Source organism: Achroia grisella, unplaced genomic scaffold (assembly GCF_030625045.1).
Source record: "Achroia grisella isolate CSIRO2021 unplaced genomic scaffold, CSIRO_AGI_Agris_v1 utg567, whole genome shotgun sequence".
Taxonomy (NCBI): domain Eukaryota; kingdom Metazoa; phylum Arthropoda; class Insecta; order Lepidoptera; family Pyralidae; genus Achroia; species Achroia grisella.
Genome location: NW_026712947.1, coordinates 324,551 through 351,256, shown reverse-complemented (window position 1 = coordinate 351,256; position 26,706 = coordinate 324,551). Strand labels below are relative to the sequence as shown.

Genomic DNA, 26,706 nt, shown 5'->3' with positions numbered 1-26,706 from the left:
ACTCTATGATTTTAAAATATGCAGAAAGTACTCTGTGATTAATGACGAAATGAAGTCATACATTATATAGAATTTATCAATTTATTCAATTTACTGTATTATAAAGGAGAAAAAATTAAAACCTTGTTATTTTTTTTTATAAAATGAAATATTCGCAAACAATAATAGATAGTATATATATCTATTGAATTAAATAAACATTCCATTAATATAGATTGACCTGCTTGAGAAAATATTTTCAAAATGGTAAATACTTAATATATTTATTAATATTTTCTTTATTAATAAGTTTTTTTAATTCTATCTGTTACTACGTTTTGAGTATTAGAGGTATATATATTAATATTAGTATGACACATTCGTTTATCATTTTTTTGTGATATTTTACAATTTTCTAGATGCAATTCATGCTGTTATTCAGCCGCCAAGGTAAATTGCGGTTGCAGAAATGGTACGTGGCACATCCAGATAAATTGAAGAAGAAAATCACACGTGAATTAATCACCACTGTCCTGGCTAGGAAACCCAAGATGTGTTCCTTTTTAGAGTGGAAAGATGTCAAAGTTGTCTACAAAAGGTAACTTAATTTCAATTTATACAAAAAAAAAATATATTCGTAACATTTTTTTGGTATATTAAAGGTAGAATATGCTTCTAGGAATAAGGTTGCTTGTACCATGTTTTTTTGTTGTTTAAAATGTTATTTAGTTATATATTAATGTACATAGAAACCAATACAGACCATCATCACTCATGAATTTAAATGTCTGTATCATGAAGAATTTATAAGAACCCATACAGGGTTTTCATTGTAAAGCAAGGAGGTATGCTAAACCACTACACTGCCAAGATCAAAAATGTTCATATCAATAAATTATGATATTCAATCAATTCAAATTCAAAAATCATTTATTCATGTAGGACATTTTAGCTGCTTATAAACATCACATTTTTGCATTCTAATTTTAATTTTTTCCCTACTGTCTGCCAAGATCAAAAACTATTTTTTTTAAAGTTCATATCAATAAATTTTATATACAGATGTTTTGAATTTATTTAAGGGTAATCAATTCAAATTCAAAAAATATTGCTCATTTTTGCCATTCATGTTGTTCATTTTAGCATCCAACCTCTTCAAAACCTTGCTTAATGATAGTATTTTTATGTACCAATTTTTCTTATCCTGTGATATTTGATGGTCTGCAAACATATGTATCACACAGCTTATGTCTAGCTATGTGTTTTTCATGGATGATTATGGAATGGGCCTCCCATCTCCATCATATGATGTCAGGTCAGTTAGCCCTTACAAATTTACCAAGAATTTAACACCAAGGGGAACCACATGGAGGTCAAGTCGACATGGTACATTGCTAGCAATGGGATCAACAGTCCACATTATAACAACAATCCCCTTCCCCCTCTCTAAGTCATGTAACAGTTTTTTTTCTTTCGCTAAGTCAGGTCAGAAATGTATTTTAATTTAGAAGGGTGTTTTGCCTCTAAATTAAAACACATTTACATACAAACAGTGAAGTAACACTATAATATAAAAGTATTTATCTACAAACAATGAACTATGTGACTGTTAATTTAATTTTTACCTGTTGAGGTATTGTCTAATTAAAATGACTCTAAAATCTTTTTAGGTATGCATCACTCTACTTCTGTTGTGCCATGGAACAGGAAGATAATGAGCTACTCACTTTGGAACTCATCCACCGCTATGTGGAACTCCTTGACAAATATTTTGGAAGTGTAAGTAGTAATTCAAATATAGAATACTTCATATATAATAATAATAACCAGGGCAATCCACACAGCGCCATCTAGTCCCAAGAAGTGTGCTGAACAGTCTCTAGAAGAATCTAGTCTCTCTTTTAGTATTACAAACTAAATAATATACATATTTTCTTCACTTTCTGGTATTATCCTGTTTACACATAACAATTCTAGATACTTTTTCCTTATATCATTTATGTTTTGTAATTTTCATTTGAACATACCTCTGTGATAAAATATATTTTACCGTTTATTCCCCTTAGCATCATTCCACTGCCTTCTTTAAGAATGACATAGATTTTTCAAATTCAAAATATCCTTATTCATGTAGGTCTATTACAGACTCTTATCATATGTTAAAAAACTACCGTCAGTTCAGAATGATTTCGAAATGAGAAGAACTGACAAGAAACTCAGCTCGTATTCTTTTCAAATAAATGTTGTACATGTTTACAATAATACACAGTCATTAAAATTCGAATTTGGTAGAATAGAACGACCAACAGCATATGCTATTAAAAAAACAAAAAATCTAATCAGTGTTCGCAACCTGAACAGACCAGTCCCCACAACACAGCACCCGTTCACGATTATGACGGATGAGCCAGCCATCATTGCACTCAACCATATTTGAGGGAGCACATCGACCCGGCTCACCACGCCGCCACAAGTTTGAGCGTTATAGGGAGCATGACTGATTTACGATGACATGTATTTAAGATGGGAAAGCCCAACATATACTGCAGATTCAGTTTTCAAATGAGAAATTTCTGTAATCTCTTACAACTTTACTATAACTCCCTTTATAGTTTACATACTAAACATATTTTTCTGTGTCCTTCCAGGTATGTGAACTGGATATAATATTCAACTTCGAGAAGGCCTACTTCATATTGGACGAGCTGGTCCTCGGTGGAGAGTTGCAAGAGACCAGCAAGAAGAATGTTCTGAAGGCAATAGCTGCACAGGATCTGCTGCAAGAGGTCAGTAGCCAGGATAATGAACTAGTCTAAAAATAATATCTCTAATTCGTCCCTGGAGATAACCGCTCCACTAAAGTATCATCTTATTTAATTGAAAAATAAAACATTTCTATTAAAATAATAGTAATTTACAACAGGTAACAGAATTTGAGCATTCATTTGTTTTTCTTGCTAATTTTATTTGAAAAAGAGCTACAAATCAGTAACAATATTTTTTCAATTATTCTTAAATAAACTGAAGGCTAAAATTTGCAATAATTAATAATATATTCATACTAGTCAAAAACTTTGCAAATATTTTATATCATTAAAAGATGATTGTCAATTAATCATTTGTACTATTTAAAAAAAAGGACAAATAAGCAAAAGCAGACTTTAATACTTTTCAAAATTGAATTAAACACATATTTATAATTTTTATCTTAAAAGTTACAGCAAATTAATTTAAAGATATATGTATATGCAAAACTCTATAAATATAATATAGTTTGTGCAAATGTGGATCAGTTCTTATTAACTTTTGGATTCAAATCATCCAAAGGTCTACTCAATGTTTATTTATTTTGAAAACATCACTTGTAAGCACCCACTTTGTTGATTCATAAACATGATATAAATGGATTTTCATAATAATACTGGCAAGTTAATGAAAATATGACGTGTCAAGGAAGGATCTAAGGTTGCAGTGATGTTATTTAACAGTGACTTAAATAACTATTGTCTCCCAGTAGATCTTCACCATTTTGTGATCTCAGTATTGATATTGAGTATATGACTATGAGATCAAAGTCTCTCTTACGTGTAATATTTAACTATTAGATTTTTAATTAGAATATACTTTAGTATTTACATATCTTGCTGTTTTTTGTAGTGAGAGTTGTGATAAAATTTCTAATGTTAAATTATTGTAATGTATTAAATTGGACCAATAGGACAGTGGCCTCAGTAGTGCCTTTTCATGTTGTATTAGAAGTTTCTAGATTGTTAGGTGCACTGCATTTAAGTGTAACAATTTGATGTTAAATAAAATATAACATATCAGCTAATAATTGTTATGTATAACCACATATACAGATTTTCTAATTTCGTACCACAAGCCTGCATTAGGAAACGTCTTTAACCTTTTTCTGCGTTGTGCTTTATGATTCCAATTTTATTAAAATAACCTTTTAGAAAAATTTCGGATTTTTTTTCTAATATTAAATATCTGTTCTTTTTCGATCAAGATTAACTCAATCTAAGATCTTGTCTCACTAATATATGGATATAATACATTTATGATGGACCAACATTATTTTTTGTGTATTTAGATAATGATTTTTAATATTCCATGTACTCGAGCACAGGTAACTTCTACAGTTTGAATATAGCAACAATATTACTTCTTAATTAACATCTAACATGTATGTTGTGTTTATTTGCGTTTCTATGACCTCTTTCTAACTGTAAGAATATTTTAGGCCTGATGACTATTTTAATAAACTGCCTATTGCCTATATATTAAATCCATTCTAAAAGACTGCCACTGTGTTGCTTATGTCTTATTAAACGTTATTTTAAGATATTTTTCTAATGCCGGCGTTATGTTATCGAATTTTGGAATAATCTGTATTTAACATTAAAACACTCCACATGATATAAATATTAAATCCTTTTCTTGCCTTATTAATACTTAGTACAAAGTTCCCACTGCACCAGAACACTAGTCTTAAATCGTCTGGAGTTCTAGTTTAGAGCTTGCCATACCAGAACTAAAATTAGTTGTGATGCTTTCTAGTGATAAGAGTTAACAAAAAACTAATTTTCAACGTGTAATTTATATTTTATTCATTTTCTTTACTAACTGCATATTTGAAACTCGTTAATAGCTCTCAAATTGACAAGAAATTAAATTGTACTTAGGAAAAAAGAAAATAGCTACAGAACGTTGTTATTGCGTGTCCTAAAACGCTTGGGTTTTTTGTCTATTAAAATATTCTCCGAAATTGGACAATATTTTAATAGACGCTACGTTTAAGGGTAAATATAACATCGAACATGTTCCTTAATTTTGTGACCTGTCCGTTTACTATTTATCGTCTCGTCAGCAGGGAGTGGCTGAGTAGATATACCTTGTATTCTGCACATTGCTAATATGACTTTTTGTTTTCGTGTGATATATGCATGCTCTGGTGGCGGGCAGGACCTGAACGATGGGTTGTTGCACTGATGCAGTCTTGCACATCCCCGGACACTGACGGGAACAAACGCTAACGTGTACTCTCACTGTGTGCTCATACGCTTGCTTAGTACAGTCACCACCGAATATGTAAACACTTTTGTTATCTAAGACCGCCGCTCAGAGTTTGGCTTTCTGACAGGTCGGGATCGACCAATCAACTGTTCGTTTTGGTATGTGACCAAATAATCTCGAACAACGCAGTTTGATGTTGTTTGACTTTTAAAAACTATTGTTTTTATATTTGTTAATAATTTTAGCCCAAAAATAATACGTGTATTGTAAGTTGGAATAATTTAATTGTTAATGTTATTACTCTTTAATGAGGTAAATAAAAGATATTTAAAATTTTACTGTTAATTGTACGTCAGTTCAAAGTTACTTCGTCCATTCGATCCCAACCTGTCTGAAACAAACTCTGAGCGGCCGGACTGTATATTTTCGTAATTATCTCATTACTAGCTGATACGCGCAATTTCGTACACATCATGCTTACTTGACATTTATCAATATATTTTGCCCAATTTACATAATATCTTTTTAAATTATTGTCTATGTGTTATTCGGATGTATAAGCTATATTACTGTAAAGTTTCAACAAAATCCGTTGAGTAGTTTTTGAGTGAAAGGTAAAAGAGTAACAAACATTCATCCATCCATACTCAAAAACTTTCGCGTTTATAATACTAAGTAAGATTTCTCGTATGTATCATATATACCTATATGGTTTTAGAGTTAATTTAATTTTGTGATAGGAATTACAAGTATTTTTTGAAATGGTTTTCATCCTTAAAATATAGTAAGGCATAGAGGATATTGGTATTACAATAATGTAAAAGCAGCTAAGCTTGAAACATAGTAAATTTTTCTCGTATAAATAAGAAGAAGAATGAAGAATCATGAGGCGATCGATGACTTTAGTACTTTTTCAAAATAACATTGTCGACAACTTAAAACATTTTCACATATTTAAGAAATACTGTTACTAAGACAAGGTAAAAGTGTTTACATATTATAGGTCGCGATCTTAGCTAGAAATGCATTTTGTATAAATTAATTTTGGCTTTATCACAAATTAGACATAGACAGCTTTTGCAATTTATATTTCATTACACTCATATACAAATAATTTACAAACGCTTTACTAATACATATTATATTGTACAACACCAATGCAGGTTTATATTCACTTTCTTATATTGTATTAAATTTTTTGTATGCATATATATAATTTAGTTTTAATGTGCAGAGCATCAAAATAATTTTCACTTTTTTATTACCAACGGTATATAAAATATAATATTTTTATTAATTCTTGACATATAGTCTGTCGATTTAGACACCCTCTTACATCCGATGGTCGCAGGTTCGATTCCTCGCTTGTATAATTGGTAGATTTGGTATAAATATTCGTATGTATTGGTGTGGGTAATTACTACACATTATGTATGTATTTACAAAAATATGTATTTAAATATGTCTATCAGTTGTTCAGTATCAGTAGCACAAGCTCTGCTTAGTTTGCAACTAGATGGCGCTGTGTGAATGTCCTCAGTTATTAGTGTTATTTTTGTTGAAATGAAATAGTCTTTCTAGTAATTATAATGCGAATTCACCTTATATAAAAACTTGACTCTTTTACTACATTAATAATAAATCAGATATATATGTTATTAAAATCTTAATATTCATTAAACAGTTGTCCAGTTCATATTGATATCTCATAGATGTCATAGGTGTATCACATATGTAAGATTATTTGTAGGTTAATGTAGATGCGTCCATTGTAATTTAGTTGTTATATATAAATGTTGCTTTATATTCGTGTTAGTGATATTATTGTATTGAAGGCAAAATTTTACCATTTAACTAACTACGATATAATAAATTACTAACTACCCGTCCCGGCTTTACACGGGTGTACATGTATTATATATATAAACCTTCCTCTTGAATCACTCTATCTATTCGTAAAAACTGAATTAAAATCCGTTTCGTAGTTTAAAAGACCTAAAAGAACAGACAACGGAAGCTACTTCATTTTATATATGTAAAAATTAAAAATATATAATTAAAATTGAATTAAAATTAAATTAATTAAATCGATAGAATATATACATAGAATAGATAGATAGTAAATCAAAATATGTTCTATTATATAATTTCAGCTGATATATTCAACGTGGACGATGTGGGTAAAATTTAGAATAATTATTCTTAAATGAAAAATTTGTGGCATTACATTCCTTTGTGGGGGAATAATGTGTTACTTTCTTCGGTGTTATTTAAAGATTTTCCCGAGATTTAGCACTCGTTATATAGCATATTAATAGTATAGTAGTTATTTAAAATTACTACATAAATAAAATGTTTAATTAGGATTAATAAATTTTGATTCTCTATATCTAAACCTGTTTGAATTCTAATTATTTTATATTATGACAAAAAGTATATTCTGGCATGATACCAAAAGCAAATTCGAATACAGGCGCCTGTGATATAATTAGCTATTTATTTAGCTTAATATAATGAAAAATACAGTATGCAAACGTATATACCTTCATTCAATTATAATTTAAGAGCCACGGTCTTGTTAGCGGACCTCTTGCCATATTATACATACCTTATTAGGAGTATATTTAAAATGTTAGTTTGATGGTAAAATATTGCCTGCATTGGTGATGGGCTGGCTGTTAATGCATTTACTGTAATGGGATGTGGAAATATATTGTTTTTAACTAAATAACTGTTTTCTTGCATGTACCTACCAAATTCCTAGCCGTGGAGATACGCCTATTAACTGAATTTGATGCGTTCAAATTGCAAAGATTGTTTTATATTTATGCTATGATATCTCAAACTATTAAGTGCCATTAATGTTCTTAATTCATCTCAAATTGTATATATTCATAATTTTAAGGTAATATTCTTTTTTTCTAGATTATTTAATAGGTTTTTGTTAGTCACTTGATTTAGGAAAACTCAGGAAATGATTAAAGAATAAAAAAATAGTTATTAATTTAAAATTACTTGCATTAAATCCAGTAACTAACAAAAACCTATTAAATAAGCATAAAAAAGAATATTAGATATAAGTTTTTATTAGTTAGTTAGTTAGGATTTAAGAATACTCAGGAGATGAATAAAGAATAGAAAATGCATATGAGTAAATTTATTATTAACTATTGCTTCCGGATTCAGCAAGCAAAAAAGGCTAAATTTAAAAATTTGCTAAATTAGCTTAAGTGGTCGAAATTTGACATTTGACTCTATAACTTACGGACTCTATAATATAGTTTGGCTGGGCTGAATAAAAAGATATGACTGAAAGAAAAAATCTAAATTGTAATTGGAAAGGTCCCTTCGAAATGTAGTTTCAGAGATCTGTTTCTAGTATATGATCTGGTGCTACACCTTTAAGAATAGTTTATCAGCCCAACAGTAGACAGATGAAATATCCTGTCAATACACCCTTTACTTTTCAGGTATTACTAAAAAATAATCGTAAGTGGTATATATATGTGGAATATATTTGGTAACTTATTAATTTCTGTTGAGTAGGTGTAGGTTAATTTGGCTATAAAAATATTTAATAAGCTTCCCGATAATATACGGACCCTCTCTGTAATATTATTTATAGAAAACTGCATGAATGGCTAATTTTGAAATGTTTTTATTCAATTAAAGAGTTTATGAAAAATTTAAATTATAAACAATTATTTTATGGACCTAAGGACGTTTATATGAACATTTGGAATAAGAACATACAATAATATATATTAACATATAGTTGTGGGAAATCTCCTAGTTTAATACTTAAATATTTGTACGCTTGATATATGCAGATTTTATAAAGGCTAAGTTTTCATAACATCTTATACTCGTAATTATTTTTATTATTTGTGTTTCTAATATTTGATGTTACTCTTTTATCATGCAATGGTTTTGAGGTGCTTTAAAAATTTTGTATATACACCAGAAACTGCTGCTTTATCACCGTTAAATTATTAGGTTGTGGATACACCGCATCATTGTGGGATATTATTATTAAATATTCTATTTGTGGGTATTTCTGGTGATAAGAAGTTATTCTTTTTACAATTATAAGATTGTAAACACTAGTAGCTGTGTTCGCTGCAGAGGAATACACCAGTTAGTTTAGTGAATACAGAGGATACTGTCTTTCCTCTAAATTTCAGTGCATGAAGATCTCCATAGACATTAGCGAACTAATTATATATATTGTATCCACATACTCTAATATCGTAAGCTATTAAATTCCATTATTTTCAAAATAATCAGAATACATAAAATAATAATGATGATATATATCAATAGATTAAAAAACATATTTAGAATATTTATTCATAATATAATATGATTTAAAATATACTATTTACCCATTAGGACAGTGCTATTCAATAATAAATAATAAAATAAACCCTGGAAAACTCACTAAAACAACTGCATCTAACTAAACAGAGGTAATATGGAGGATGCTAGACAATAAAAATATAATAAACATACGTAAATATCTACCATTTTTTAAGTTATCTCTATATCTTATATAATATACTTTACAGGAATAAACTAAATAATAATTATAAATTGATGTAACAACATCAATTTCTTCAACAAATCTTTAGCCGAAAAAGAATTATATATTTCAAAATACTTCCCTATTGTAACTTCGGTATATGCTACGATAACAAAAATAATCATCATAATCAGTCCAGTTTTAGCGAAAATATTGTATATAATGTAAAAATGCAGTTAAATTAAGGACTTCGTCTTCGAAGTCAGTTTGTAAGATAAGAGTTTCCGGATTGTTGTGTTAGGACGAGACGGTGGATGCCGCGCTCCGGGAGGTGGGCCTCCTATGAGGGCTTGGACTTCGCCAGCAAACATCCGCACCTATACAGCACGGATATTGTACCTAATTTCTACAAGCCTGCCATAAAGATGGCGACTCTGTCTTCCCCCATTGGTGGAATTATAACTGCAGCGAACTGCGTTTATGTAACAACTCTTAAAATGTTTTAATTGAAACAAATTAAAATCAATTTGCGATTTTGTACGAATTTGAAAGTTATAGTTGCAATATTGTTACAACTCACTCCTGCGACTGCAACTGTCAAATAATACTTACATAGTCACAAATATGTATTTTAATCTGTTACAAAAAGCGTTACATAATAAAGTTCCAGATTAATATGCATTGTGCTAAGTATTTGTTATTATATATATATACGTAATAATTTTTATTTTTATAAAATGTTAGAAAAAAATAATTGAAGTTATCCATAAACATATGAATCTGAACTAACAACTTTACTGGGCATTTAATAGGTAATACATATTAGTAAAATTACCTAATTAGATATACATCTATGTTGTAGCCCCTATTTTCTAAATACATACTCTAATTTCATATAATTTTAATTTCTATTATTTTCAAAGTACTTAATCAATTTTCAAGCAGTAATTTTTTTTTTTAATTTATATATGATTAGAACGTGTTCAACTAAAGTACCTGTATCCATATACAGGTTCTTCAGTTGAACACGTTTTGATACAAATAATATATCAAAACAATAACTATATTGCCTTTAAACGATCAAAATTGACGAAAAATAAGTAAAGTTATTTTTGGTATATATCTAATTTAATAAGACAATTATTTTATTTACCATGTCTTTAAATATCTTTAATTTACATTCCATATATGATTTATTTGTATAGTATACCTACAAATAATAAAACAAGAACTAAACAAATAATGTATTTAGGGTAAGCCGTTATCTGTAGATAGGAACCTAATTTTTGTTTTCATTTTTCATATATAGTAATTACGTTTTTTACAATCAACGAATTTATTTAATGTTAAGCAATTCTTATACTATTACAAAAGGATTTTCTACTTGTAAGTAACAATGTAGTACTCTTCGATATTTTTATCTACTATTTACCCCTGAAAATAGTTTTTATGATTAAGAATTTCCAATAAAACATTCCGCGTTTACTATCGTACCTATATTTACTGTATTTATCCATAGATTCTAAACTGAGAAGCTTAACTGTTATTTAAGAAGAAATAGTAAGTGTGTAGGTCAATATACACCTAATATTTACCTATTATGTAAGGTATAACTGAAGTACTTATTTACAAACAAACCCAGGCTCGGTCATAGGTCTTTTTCCAAAAATCTTAAGTAACTTGGACAAAGTACTGTACTGTAATAAACAGTGATTGTATTATACAAACGAATGACTTGAGATTACTTTTAAAACCAAAGCGAACTATATTCATAAATACAATATTAAAGATAAAATAACATGTACATACACATATATTTTTTAAACAGATTTTTAATATAATATAATTATTGTTAAATTTATAACAACTTGTATATTATTGAATACTTAAAGACTTATTGTTTGTTATATTTTCTTTGCATAGTTTAACGTTAATTAAATGATTTTATGCGCATTATTATTATATCTGTTTTAGTTTATTAACATATAAAAACTTAAACATCAAAATAAGAAATAGATATTTTGAAGAAAACTTACCTACTTGCATTTTATTACTGAGTACTTTTTTATAACTAGTTTAAGATTACAAAATAAGGATTTTTCTATTTGTTTTTTTATAATATATTTTTTTTAATCAGAAATTTTAGATGTACAGCAACGTACCTACATGTATGCTGAGAAGTTTTTTATAATTAAATAAAATGTCATACCTACTTATAACAATATCAATTTATCATAAGATTTGTTACCTAAATATATCAATAAATGTTTTTTGTCTTTTATTGTTTTAGTCTTTTATTGAATGCAAAAATAAAGTATGTGTATTTCGAAGCCTGATAATAATAAAAAAAAAATAGTATAATTAAAAAATAATTAGGCATTGGTATTTTTTCATACAGCTGAAAAGCGATGGCTCGGTCTAATATGGCCACGAGCGACACTGGCTCAGTGATGACCCTTGTTGCAGGAGGAGACTCCGCAGGGCTTCTTCGAGGACCACGGGCTGGGTTAGAGCGGCCTACCACCACACCACTGTCTCGGCGACGTAACGGCGTGACATCATAATGGATATTGACTAAACGACAGCGACATATTGTATTTTACTGTTTCTTTTGATTCTCTATTTGGGTATATTGTCTATAGGTCCACAGAATGGGTAGTAAAAATTGTGCGTTACATAATATAACCTAGATTTTCCATTAATTAATATTTGAGCGAAAATATTATCAAATAACAAGTACGAGACGCTAAAATACTGCTACATAATATATATATACTGTATGTTACACGCGACTTCGTCCGCGGCGAATTTAACTTTTTTCTATTAAAACATATCAAATATCCATAACATTACCAATCCAAAAAAATAGTGGAAGTCCCGTCAAAATCGGTCCCACAATTTCAGATATTAGCAAGAATAGACAGACAGACAAAATAAATAAAGTATTGTATTTACTTTAATAACCATTTTGAAAAAGCTGTTAATTTGAAATTACAAACAGACACATTAATTTCATTTATTTGTATAGGTAGACTTACTGCTTATACAACAGATAGTGTTTAATAATACGCACATAATTATTTTAATAATTTTCATTATATCGTCGCCGTTCCTTTACATGAGCATAGTCACGTGCAATGATTACTTTATTAATACGTCATCTCATTGTTTCTCATTGTTACATAAATATCAAGTCCGCTGCCTATAAATGTTAGCGTCAATCAATAACAGTTAAATGGTACTGATTATGTAATACTGTTGCAATGGATTCTTATTGACAGTTGCAGATAGAAACAAAATAATAATAATAATAATATAACTTTACCGAAGACTTATAGGCTGACTCCTTTAGCCTTTCCCTTTTTTTTCGGACTACTCTAATGCTGTTGGCCGCAGCTGGCCTTTACAGCTTTACCGGACGTTAGGGGGCGAGTGCAGATGGCACTCCAAACCCGCGGAAGGACTTATGGAGCGGCTGAAGGCCAACTCCTGCCTGACGGATACGACTTTAGTCTGAGGGTACCACTAGGGGTTCGAACCTCGGCTCAGGCCGTCGTAATATCGATCCCCGATTGAATTGGACGGGGTATCGATCGGAGGGGATCTTTCCCGAGATGGAAAAATCGAACCAAAAAACCCTTTATTGCGCACACTTTTTAATAAAGAACTATAGAAGTACAGTACAAAATAAAAACAACATATGGTTTGCAACTACTAATTTATGCATAGTCGCAAAAAAAATCTCTATAATAGAAAGTGTTTGTCGTAAAGCCAAATATGTTAAATCCAAACGTATAATTCTAAATTATTTTATAACGGTCTACCGTAATAGACCCCGTATTTATTACTTGCTAAATATCTGTCACAAATTTTTCTACCACTCGAAATCCTTACTAATAATATAAAGTACTATAACTCTGTCACGTTTTCACGCAAAACTATTGAACCAATTTAAATTAAATATGGTACACAGATAGTTTTTACCCTGAGAATGAGTATAGGCTACTTTTTAATGCGAAAAAAGGGCTGAGTGGGGAGATGAATATGTTGTACGGAAGTATTGTCGTTTTTAAAGCTATAAGCTTATTTTTTAGAGAGCTTTTAATGATTAAAAATGCTATCCAGTTACGTTGGATTCCACGCGGACGAATTCGCACGCATAATTAATAATTGTTAATATTTTTGAAGGTACAAAGATATAACTTTACGCTACGCTGTACGCTTTTTTAGCATAACAAAATAGCACACGTTTATGAAAAGTACATAATTAATTTTTAAGTTTGTATCTTAAAACACACATACTAGTATTATTTTCTGATTTTTCCCTTAGATATATGTTTATTATTAATAGTATTATTATTTGTATAACCGCAGATCAGAATTTATTTTTTGATACTACGATGATGGCAAACAAGCATACGGCCCATCTCATGGTAAATAGTTATAGTAGCCTATAGACGTCTGAAACACCAGGGGTGTCACGTGCGCGTTGCCGATACTTAAGAAACCCTAATATACCCTTCTTGCAAAACCCCATGCTGTAGTCTCTCGAGAAAACCTCGGCAGGTAATTCATTCCACAATCTAAATGTACGCAAGGATTTTTTTAGCCTTGGTATACCTTTGTTACATTTAGTTATTTTTAAACTTTCGGTTTTAATATACATTATTTATATTATTAACCAGGTCTTAACTCTAATAATTTTATGGCAAATAAAGATATTTACCTCTCTCGACGTTTCGACTAGGTTGCACTAACGTCCTGAGAGGTAAATACCTTTATTTGCCATAAAATTATTCGTGTTAAGACCCGGTTAATAATAGAAATAATGTTACAATTTCTCAAAGTTACAGTATTTTTTATCTACTATCATAATTATGTCAAAATGTTAAGTATGTCATGTCTATTATTTCAATACAAATATGAATAGATAGTAAGTTGAACGTTACACGTATTATTTAAATAATTTATTATATTAATTTCGCTTCCTATAATTACTAAAAAGTATTTGAACGGCAGTTGTGTACTTAATTTGTAGGTATTATAGTTTTGTAAGTTGCACTTTATCATTGTAGTGACTGCGTGGGGGCAATATGGCGCTCCTTAAAATTTGTATTAAAAATCGTATGTACTGTAATAATAACTGAAAAAAATTTGCAGGCTGGAATTGTATATTTGTCTTCCATTCCCGCCCCAATTGGTCCGAGATAGTTTTATAAAGTCGGTTAGAAAGTAACCGAGTTTATAGATTACCTGTATGTTTTCATTCTGGCTGCTTAAGGAATGAAATGATTATAGTCTTTACATTTGATTTAGTTATAAAAATATCAGCCAACCCTAAATAAAATAGGTCTTTACTCTATAACTTTACATGTACCTATTAGATATGTTTTGTCTATGGAACTGATTTAATAAATAATCTTAGCATATTTAATTCTTATATTTTTATCAAAATCACTTCTTTATAATAAGGCAAGTATATAAAGAATAATATAGATATTTACCTATTATAGAAGTTATTGAATTTTTCCTAAGAAGCAATCTGAAAATGTAAATTTTATGGACTGCGTGATTAATGAACCTAGTATTATTATTTATTAACTTTAAAAACCTTTCAATGTACCTAATTGTTTGCATACTTATTGCAATAAAAGACATGCCAAGATTGTTTGTTAAATAAGAAAAAAATATAAATATATCCATTTATCTACTTGTATTTTTATAACTACTTACCTATAAGTATTCATATATATATATATATATATATATTACACAGGAAACGGTTTGTGCCAAAAATATGATGTATTGTATATTATGGCTGTATGTTGGCCCTCTGACTTATTTTTGCAGACAGTTGCAGAAAGGGTACAATAGGAGAATATAGTTATATCATAATAATGAAGATTTCAATTTTATCTAATAACCAACTAAAATCCATGGTAATAGAATTTCTCCAAGGAACATTTAAATTCATGTTACTAAATATACGTTGCTAACAAGCGAAATTTCTATATATATAAGATTCAAAAAAATTATTTTGTTTAAGACAAAAAATTGGATCATGTGTGTTCATAGTTAAATTCACATTTAATTTAATATATAATAAAAAAATATTATATAAAGTTCGACTGCATTTAAATCTAGTCGAACTTTTCATTACAGAAATAGGATTTTATAAAAAAAACCCTAAAACTAGTGATAATATTCAGTATTATCTTTAGTTTTTTTTGTATAAAATTCTAAGTACGACATACCTTTGTCTAGACTCGGAGACTTCTCAACTTTTCTACTATATTTTGTTCATGTATGATTTTTTAAACAATTTGTCAGTATCCCATAGAACGGCACCACGCATGTTAAATTGTACCCTACCTAAGGAAAGTTACCCTTTTTGTATTACTGTCTGTAATTGTAGAGAATTGAAATATAACAATTTTTATTAATGTATTGAATCTTTCCATATCATATTTCATATCCCACTCGTAGAGCTACTATCCTATGTATTTCGAAGGTAGTTAGCAGAACTGTTCTTCCTAAGATCTCTTTTTATCTATTTACTGGCCTAAAAACATGTTTTCTAGGAAAATAATGTACACAATTAGATATGTAATTTTGGAGTAATAAAGTATTATGAAAAAATTGTACTTGTTAATCCCGATTCACAACTCTTATTTCCTACTGCATAAGACGCGACATGTGATGTTACGGCTGCCATAGCTCATGGTATAATACAACAGAATCTTAGTCTCTAGCTAGTACAGCCCTAAACTGACCTTTCACGATGTGTCCTAGATTAAAATTTTCTAGTTTGTAGAGTATAAAAAAAAACAACTTACTATACCAAAAATATATTTCATACAAATTCACAATAGTAAAGTAATATCCATTAATTAATATTAAAGCCGTAAATACATTAAAATATAAGACATTCAGACAGTCTTTAATTTACATTCTTATAATTAAATTCTATCGCCAAAACAATACGGATAAATCCAGTACCCGCATTGTGGCTGTAAATAATTCTTATAATAGAATATTATAAAATAAACTATTATTAATATAGTTAAACGGGTTTTAACACGAATAATTTTATGGTAAATAAAGGTATTTACCTCTCTCAATCACCTTGTGATACGGCGAGTGCAACATTCAAATTCATATTACGAGAGAATCGTTTTGGATTCAGTTTTTTTATGACTCTATAGTCAATTCTCCTTGGACATACAACTACAACCGACAACGTAGTCCAAACGTCGAGAGGTAAATAAATTATTTGTGTTATAAACCCGTTTAGCTACATTAATAATATGTACTAAACGCGAAAGTTTAAATATAAAGACTATTTATTGTTTGTTAGCTTTTTCCGATATGCCGGATTTCCCTTCGGGTGTGGTTTTGAGGACGGTAGCTGTGGGGGGCGCGGTGGGCTGCGAGGCGGGGGGCGAGGTCGTCACGGGCGTGGGCTCGGCGATGTTTTGCGTCTCTTTCTCCTCTTGTTCCTTCTCTTTCTCGTGCTGTTGATTCGTGACATTGGCGAGGTGTAAAGCAGCCAGTAACGCCGCAATGTAACGACGTACATCAAACTCTATACCTGTAACAAGTATAAAACCTTTATGGTATACCATTGACTGATAATTATTTAATTATAAATATTGACGGCTGCGGTGGTCTAGCGATTTAGCATACCGCTTTACTTCCGATGGTCGCGGGTTCGATTCTTCGCACAGTACAAATATGTATTAATGAGTCTAGTTAGTTCTAGTTTTCTATGAATATTATTGTAAATACACACATTTACAAAAAAAATATGTATCTGTGTATTTATATCAGTGATCTAGTACCCACCACATGCTCTGCGCCAAGCTCTGCTTATCATGGGATTAGGTGGCCTTGTGTGAATTGTCATGAGATATTACTGTTATTATTTGCAGTATTTTTTTATTATATTTTTCTATCCGCAATCAGCCGTTCCAGCTATAAACAAATTCTGTGTTTTTTTTGCGCATTAGGAGAATAATTTTACTAAAAATTTACGAGTATGTTGCTTACCCGAGTTTCTGAGTTCATTGATCTTGTACGCGAGGTTGGCCCACACTCTCCTGGCCGCTACCGCGCTTAGTCGGCCGACAGTCTGCACCGTATGCAGTGCCGGATCATTGCTGGCCAATACTATTTCATCTGTAAACAAAATACCATATAATGTGTATGCTGAACATGACTAGACTTGTCGACTCATTTACTACCCTAAATTAAGAGGCTAATGGGGATGAACTAAGGACCCCTTGCTAGCAAAATACCATGTCAACTAGAACTCCACGAGGTTCCCCCTGGAAACCATCGTGATAAGTTTCTGATGAATTTGTCACGATCAGTCGATCCGAACTGACCTGATCTCGTGCTCATTTTATTACGCACCACTGATGCCCCGCCACTGTACACCTGTAGTGCAGGCGAGTTCACCATATCATTATCAGTCAATAAAAAAGTCTCATAGACGAAAGGTCCGTGAGTTAAAAACTTATACAGTTAGTCAAATATATATATTTAACTAACTCGCCGGTAATGGAAATACCTATAACAAATCATAAAAATATACTGCGTGATTGGGCATACCAAGTGTGCTATCATAACGTGGACAATAGCCAATTCTGACTATCCCCATTCCTCATTAAAATCTATATTCAGATATTTGTGACAATTTCATGGTGAATTCACCACGATGGGCTAACTGACTTGACCTCATGCTCATCTTATCGTCCTCTACTGGTGTCCCGTCAGCGTAAACCCAAAACGCAGGCGGGTGCATCACTCTATTATCATTCAAAAAGTAAAATATAAATGCAAGTTGGACTACTGTTATCCGCAATCAGCATCTCATCTGCGCCGTTGTACATATAGAGCCGAGCCAAGCTCCTCCCAGAAGCGTGACTACTACGCTTCTGGTGGCTTAACGAAGCGACCTCATCGTTCCGAGGATTTGTGTTCGTTATATGGCTATACATTATCATCTATAAGATACTTGTGTTTGTAAAGTAGGAGACACTTACTGGTAGGCTCAGGCTGGGGGCCGACAGGCGGCAGGTAGTGGTCGAGGAGTTGCATGACGTACATGGCGCCGGTGTCCACGCTGTGTAGTGCCTTCTGTCCGTATGCGGTAGACAGCAGCGCATTAGCCTTTGTCCAGGAGAGCTCCTTTAGTGATTTCACGCGTTGCTCGGCAGCATTACGAGCTCCGCACACCTACAACAATCATAGAAAACATTATAGACTATTACTAAGTACCAGTAATAATCTTATTAATATTATAAATGCGAAAAATTGTGCGTATCTCACGCACCTCTCACGTAAAATCTACAGAGCAGATTTTGATGAGACTCTACAGTAATATAGCTTATACATCAGAATGACATATACTATATATTTCACTGAGGTGAAACCGCGGGCACAGCCAGTAAATGTTAAGGAAGAGAGATGGTTGTAGACGTTTATAGACGCAGCCACAGCGCGCAGTGACAGAACTGATATATAAAACAAATGTATAAAAGGAATTCTCATATTTTAAATATGGATAAACGAATATACAAAACTACCAGGGACTCGTTATCGGTCTACCATAAATGGATTGTATTTTTTTATTATGGCTTGGCACAAAGTGCATTTGCCAAAGTTTGGAAACGGCAGGTTGGGTAGAAAAGGAATTAAATGGACCAGGTAAATTAGGATATTTATTTAATATTTATACGTATTTAATTATCCAGGGTTACATTCGAAGTCAAAGCCGATTTATCAACATTTCAGCAATAAGTAAATATCTACTGGAATGCAATTTTCGTTATTCATTTTTTGCATACGAGTCATAATGAAATCATATACCTAGATATGTGATAAATGTATTAATTTCCTTGTCATAAGTGATAAATTTATCAGTCTTTATCAGTATGGAATATTTTTTAGTTTAAACCAACTTTAAAATAGGACAATTTCGTATTCGATTGCCCTTTAATTATTTCTGTATCGACTGTCTATATTAGTTGCCCTATCCTATGACAGGCTCGGTCGTCTAGCGGTTTATTTCCGATGGTCGCGGGTTCGATTCATCGCACGGCACAAAATTTGTATTCAAGAGTATGATTGTTTGTATATGTACGTAGTTACGAAAAAAATCTATGCATAATATTTGTATCAGTTGTCTAGTACCCATAAGCTTTAGCTAGCTTAACTTGGGTCTAGATGACGCTGTGTGAATTATTCTGAGATTATTATTATACTATGGACATCATTTTATCGAGTTTCATTAGTCATTATAGAAAATTTACCTATTATATTGGCACGTTTTGAATAGAAAGCCCTGGGACATGGTCTTAAGTCGATATATTCCAATTTCGTACGCTATTTGATGATTCTTTTTGCAATCAATATTTACTAACTACCTACTTACACTACTACCATAGAATCTTCCTAGCAATAAACGCTGGGGTTTTTTTGGTACAAAGAAATATATAATAATAATAATTTATTATTCAGACGATTTAGTGATAGCCGGCGAGCGATCTTTAGATAACATAATATGCATTAGATAAAATAAAGAATTTGTGTGAAGGTGAACAAAAAACATTTTAACATCAAGGCTCGTTATAAATAATGCGATAAAAACTTTAACACATAAGCAATTTGCGTTAATATTTCACACGTAGGTATACAATATTTCACAGCACCGAAATTATCAAATTATATTTTTTTATTTTGGTATCGAAACTTACGATTCAGTTGTGTGTATTGATTTCATATGCGTGAAAATTATTTAATTCTTAAAATGCATATAGTCGACGGCCTCTGTAGTTTAACAATTAAGCACACCGCTTTACTTTCGATGGTCGCGGATTCGATCTCTCGCATGGTTCCAACATTTGTATTCATGAGTATGATTGTTTGTATCGGTCTGGGTGTTTTCTATGTATAATATGTATTTACAAAAAAATATCTAAGTACCTATATTTATATCAGTTGTATAGTACCCATAACATAAGCTCTGTTCACTGTGTCCGTGGGACTAGATTATGGCAAGGTTACTTATATATATGATAGTTATTTATTTAATTCTTATATTAGTGATTACATTATACATGTAAACCTTCATTAGGAATGAGTGTGTGATATTATATAATGATAGAATAACAGACCCAACCATATCATACAATCCACAACCATAAAACAAATCTTGGATCTTTTAAACAACGCAACAGATTTTAATGCAGTTTTTAGTATCAGATAGAGTTATTCAAGAGGAAGATTTACATGTACACCCGGCGAAATTGGGGTGTGTAGGTAATATAATGATAAAATGAGCATGAAGTGAGATCAGTTAGCACATGTAGGCAAATGGCAAGTGCACAACCACGATTGTTTCCAGGGGAAGCCGCGTGGAGTTCAACCTGACATGTTATATTGCTAGCAAACTAGCAAAATTAGCCCTCATGACTAACAACCCCCTTCCCCCTGTAAGAATTTATTAAATATGTGGAATGATATCGAATATTACCCACACACACAATATCGCAAAATTCGCTACAATAATATTGTGGATATATTGTTCTTTTAATTTTCAGTATAAACGCAGTATTTTAATTAATAATTACGATGCAAATTATGCAAGATTTGATGCACGAATGTAGAAGGAAGCAATGCTAATTGATACTAATGAATACGTTGCAATTTATTCTTTATTTATTGTTTCGATGCAAATATGAACCGATTATAAAAGAAATTAATTTTAAAGTTTCTTTCAGCGTTGAAGTATACATTTCTTTCTATACTATTTATACATTTTGTATTTCATAAGTTTACTGTATAATCATTTAATATTCAGACTACTCAAGTTACAACGTTTCAAGTTACATAATGTAAGCACTTGCACTAAGCACTGCATAATGAAAGCATTTCAATTGCTAATTAACAAAAACCTCAAATTTGATTTAAAAACTGACCACAGGACTGTGACGATATCTCCTATACCTCGAAAATACAATATTTTATATAACACTAGCTGCGCACCCGAGACTTCGTGCGCGTGGAATTTAACTTTATTTTTCTAAAATAAAAGTAGCCTAAGTTACTCCTTAGTACATCAGCTACCTGGTAATAAAAATCCCGTCAAAATCGATTCAGCCATTTCAGAGATTAGCCGAAACAAACATACAGACAGACAAAAATTGTAAAAAATCTTATTTTGTTATATATACCGTATTTATATTTATATGCATATATATAGTAAAAAACGGTTACTTTAATGTTACAGAAAAATCTTTTAATTTAGAAAATAAAGTTAAATTCCACGCGGACGAAGTCGCGGGTACGGTTAGTAGTTACATAAAACTTAATTAAAAAAAAACTAAATCTACAAAAACCTTTACCATAGTTGTACAAACGACATGTGTTCTTTTTTAAATAAAAGATAACATATGACCTAGTGTTCTACCCTCAAACAATTTATATTCAAGTATTGTATTTCAATTTACCTATATACACGTATGTGTGTATGTGAAACAAAAGGTAACAAATTTACGACCCCTTACAATTAACTCTGTAGTATCATGAAAGTTTAAAATATCTTACAATGTCATATAAACAAAAAAATCCACAATTAGATAAGCAGAATTATATAGATTCCGGTTCATTGCTCAGTTGTCGTAAACAAGCGCCTACCATACAATCTTATCAGTTGGTCATGAGTTTACATCCTGCTTGATTTGCCGCCACGGTGGCATGTAGAACAATTATTTGACATTATAACCTGTCCTAAAATATACGATAACAATTTTGTACATAATATATAATCCTATATATAAAATTCTCGTGTCACAATGTTAGTTACCATACTCCTCTGAAAGGGCTTGACCGATTTTTAGGAAATAGGACTCAGTAGGTCTGAGAATCGGCTACTATTTATTTTTCATACGCCTAAGTGATAAGGGTTGTCCACCCCTAACATTACTTTTTTATTTTTTGGAAAAAATTTTTTATTTATATTTTTTTATTATGTGTCATTAAAAATAAATACAACTCTAAATTTTCACCCTTCTATCACCAACCCCTATTTTTATTGCGTTATTAATTTATATGGCAAAACAACGTTTGCCGGGACAGCTAGTATTTATATAAATCAAATAAAAAATCATTTATTCAAGTAAGACATTTTCGCCGCTTATGAACGTCAAATCAATTGCAGTTCTATAGTCTCGCGAAAGATAGGGGTAGGCGGTGTCTCTGGAAAAAACGTTTTTGTTGCAGTTGAGAGGGGAAGGGAGCTGTGGTATATATCACTGAAAATGTCAAATCTATTTGAGTGTTTAATTCGTTAAGAGTTTGTGTGAATTGGTTGAAATACCCACGATAGTCGAGGTTGGTCGCTAATCTTATATATAAAATTCTCGTGTCAGGTTTCGTTCCCATACTCCTCCGAAACGGCTTGACCGATTCTCATGAAATTTTGTGAGCGTATTGAGTAAGTCTGAGAATCGGCCAACATCTATTTTTTATCCCCCTAAATGTTAGGAGTAGTCCACCCCTTATTTTTAATTATTTTAAGGCAAAACAACGTTTGCCGGGACAGCTAGTATTTAATAAAATTCCCTCAATGTATCCTCTGAATTAAAATACAGAGTATTGTGGTTATTGATTCCAACCCATTGTGACTCCCTGTAGAGGATTATTAGTAACGTGTACGGATAATCCTATTGTTAGCAATGTACCATATCAGATTGACCTCCACGCGGTTCCCCCTGGAAACCATCATGATAAATAACACGAATTTGCCACGATGGGATAACTGATATGACCTCATGCTCGTATTATCAACCTCCGCTGGTGGCCCGCCAGCGCAAACCGTTAACACAGGCTGGTGCACCGTTTCATTATCATCATTTAAAAAACTTATTGTGCTTTGTGATAATGTAACAGTCGCGTCGCGTCAAGTGGCTCGCATCCTGCTTATGCGAACTTTGAACCGAACGTAATGCAAGCAATATTCTGAACGTTCTATTCACACAATACCTTGTATGTATTACAATGTATGACACATCTATGTATACCTCATATTGCATCATTTTATTATATCTTACATGATTTACTATTTATATATAGATATGAATTCACACAGCGCCATCTAGACCCAAGTTAAGCCAGCTAAAGCCTGTGTTATGGGTACTAGATAAATATGTCTAGTACCCACAACACTTGATGAGAGATATCATAACGAAGGGTCTCCACAATTTCACCCTCTTAAATTTTATAGCCAGCGGTGAAGCGTTTAAAGGACAGGCTGCGCTGTTGTCCATAGTACATCAGCTCCTTGAATTCCATGTCCAACAGTGGACTTTAATGATAATACGTAGAATTACCCAGACCGATACAAAAAACAATACTCATGAATATAAAAGTTTGTGCCTTGCGAGGAATCGAACCCGCGACTATCGGAAGTAAGGCGGTGTGCTAAACCGTTATGCCACTGAGGCCGTCAAATAATACAAAAATTACCTTAGTTACATGTGGTGAGATTCTTGACAAAACAGCCTGTTTGGTTGTCTCCACGATGACCTTAGGCTCCTCGGTGACGAGTGGGACCCGGCGCTCCAGTTCATCAATGGCGTAGGCGATCTTCGCGTCTCCAAAGGCTATTGGGGTCGCCAACAGTGGAGCTGCTCTGGTGGCCGCCAGGGTCATGCTGGCTTCTGCTGTTGATAGCGCCCAGTCGAGGAGGGAATGTGCACCTAATGACCAAAGATAGATATATAAAATAATCTTTATTCAGATAAACTTAATATATATATAAATATACCAGTGTAGATATACGTAGTAGACCATAAGAGCACATGTTATATGCAATGATGGTTAAATGTTAAATACATTGCATTCCATACCTTAATCATATATTATAGTTAATTATTAACAGGATACAGTTACTGCAATCATGAATAACAGGAAACAACTCATTATGTGCTCTGAAGGTTAACAAGTCAGTAAACTTTAGCTAACCTATGGGTTAATAGATTACTATTGGGTTATATATATGTAGAAATAGGAGGGTAGGTGAATATTTGTAAGAAAATGTGATTTCAAATAGGTCAAAATTCTTAATTTTTTAATAGTAAGTCCATCAAGATATGGTTGAATACTATTTTAGAATAGAATAGAATAGAATAGAATAGAAAATCATTTATTCAAATAAACTTACATTGAAGCACTTTTGAATAGTCATAACATTTTTTTTTTTTAATACATTGCATTCCATACCTTAATCATATATTATAGTTAATGCTGTCTCATCACAAGAAGAACAAGCAAGAAACTTGCGTGTTGCTCTTTTAAATAATTTTATTATTACTTTATATTTAAGTTTAAGTGTGTGAATACAAACCACCGATTAGCACTAATTCAATTAAATACTTTAAAGTAAAAAAAATATGGTTGAATACTCATTAAATTGAACCATGTTTAGCAAGAAATAAAGTGGAAATATGAAAATACTTTTTTATTATTATACACTAGCTGTGCCTGCAGTTTCACCCACATAAAATTTATAGCCCATATGTTATTCTAATGTATAAGATATATTACTGTAGTTTCATCAAAATCCGTTTATTAGTTTTTGCGTGAAAGAGTAACAAACATCCATCCATACTCACAAACTTTTGCTTTAATAATATTAATAAGATTGCACTATTTACATCATCTGTCCAATACTTCAGTACTAAGAATGCCGGCTAATTACCAAGTAACTCACTGTTTTAGATAACCTGGAAGAGATCTCTTTCAGACAAGACCCTTGCTCACATTCTTTTCATTGTTCATGTGCTATTACTAAGTTACAAGTGCAATAAAGTACATATATCATCAGTTAAATAGAAAACCATTAAACTATTAAACCATTTACAAGTAACCCTGTATGTATTAAACTACTTTGACAGACAGTTTTGATGTTATGATATGGTGCTTAAAAAAGGGTGAACACAATAGATCAATGTAGGTTGAAGTGCTACAGGAATGAGCACCTGACAATAGCCCAAACCAACTAATAAAAAACAATAGTGCTTAAAGGTAATTTTCAGAATAAATGGCAAGTCTCCTAGTGCTAAATAACATAAGTTATTGTTGATATGAGTACACAATGATACTTGAGTGTGAAATAAAGATATAAATGATATTCTCACCTTTGACTTTAGTATATAGGACTCCGAACTGATCAACAGCTGCCCCAATTGTCGGTAAGGCCATAGCCTTTTGTAAGGACTGCAACTGTGGCATGGCTGCTGCAGGATTGGAATTCACTTCTGTCGCCATCTAAATAAAAAAAAAATGATAACATTATGAAATAACTATAAAACAATGGTATCACTAAACACAAATATTTCATTTCACTTAAAAAGAACCATAAATCACAACTAAAAAAAATGAAGAAAATATTTTATTACAATTCAATATTATACATATATATATAGCCAATCAGTACTAGAAACATCCTAAAACATGCAGTATTTTTTTTTTATAATTTTAGACACAAAAATGTGGGTAGTTAGTTAAAAAAATGATAGTACAAGTTTAGATTGTTCCAGATAAAAAAATTGCTCAATTGATAATTACTTATTTGTGATAAAGGTAATTATTAGAAAGGACAAAGGACGACAAGTGACTCGTAATAAATAAATTCATAGTCGAATACTAAATTATTAAACTTTACATACACACCTTGTAATAATTAATAGTTTCAGACTTCAAATACGAATAATAATTAAATTATAAAGATGATTTGAAAGTTCTTTAAATTGTGATCAATCAATCGTGAACAATTATATCAGAAAAAAAAACGATATAAATTACACTGTATTACGTTTGAAATCAAATATGGAACTGACTTGTCGGACGATGTGAACGTCGTCTATATAGTATAGAGATTAGATAATTAGGTTGGTAGCACTTGGTAGCGCCGCGCCGAGAAACTGTTTTGGAATTGACCCACGTTATTACGATTTTGTGACTCACTGTATGAAACCAACAGCTAAATAATTACCTAAGCAATGTTGTTGGACTTTGGTCTTTGATCGATTCGAGTTCGACGACGAATTCACTGACGTAATGCAAGTAATTCAGATAAATATGTAGACAATAGTGTACTTGCAAACATAAATAAGAAA

The 26,706-nt window shown here is 31.4% G+C and overlaps 2 protein-coding genes across 4 annotated transcripts; one reads left to right on the top strand and one right to left on the bottom strand.

The window, feature by feature from the left end:
- Positions 1-49: 49 nt before the first annotated feature.
- LOC131848673 (AP-1 complex subunit sigma-2) lies at positions 50-12,372 on the top strand. Of its 2 annotated transcripts, none has more exons than XM_059198597.1 (5): positions 50-246; positions 399-577; positions 1,650-1,758; positions 2,628-2,765; positions 11,987-12,372. In XM_059198597.1, exons 1-5 carry the CDS (start codon positions 244-246, stop codon positions 12,029-12,031), a joined length of 474 nt encoding a protein of 157 aa, XP_059054580.1. In that variant the 5' UTR covers positions 50-243; the 3' UTR covers positions 12,032-12,372. The 2 variants fall into 2 exon arrangements, with proteins under 2 accessions (XP_059054580.1, XP_059054581.1); XM_059198598.1 differs by lacking the exon at positions 11,987-12,372 and adding an exon at positions 9,822-11,851.
- A 3,980-nt stretch (positions 12,373-16,352) lies between these two features.
- Positions 16,353-26,706, bottom strand: LOC131848618 (lipid storage droplets surface-binding protein 2). Of its 2 annotated transcripts, none has more exons than XM_059198538.1 (6): positions 26,583-26,706; positions 25,726-25,855; positions 24,053-24,285; positions 18,568-18,760; positions 17,570-17,698; positions 16,353-17,111 (listed from the first exon to the last, which is right to left on the bottom strand). In XM_059198538.1, exons 2-6 carry the CDS (start codon positions 25,853-25,855, stop codon positions 16,864-16,866), a joined length of 933 nt encoding a protein of 310 aa, XP_059054521.1. In that variant the 5' UTR covers positions 26,583-26,706; the 3' UTR covers positions 16,353-16,863. The 2 variants fall into 2 exon arrangements, with proteins under 2 accessions (XP_059054521.1, XP_059054522.1); XM_059198539.1 differs by lacking the exon at positions 26,583-26,706 and adding an exon at positions 26,310-26,555 and having other exon boundaries at positions 25,726-25,857.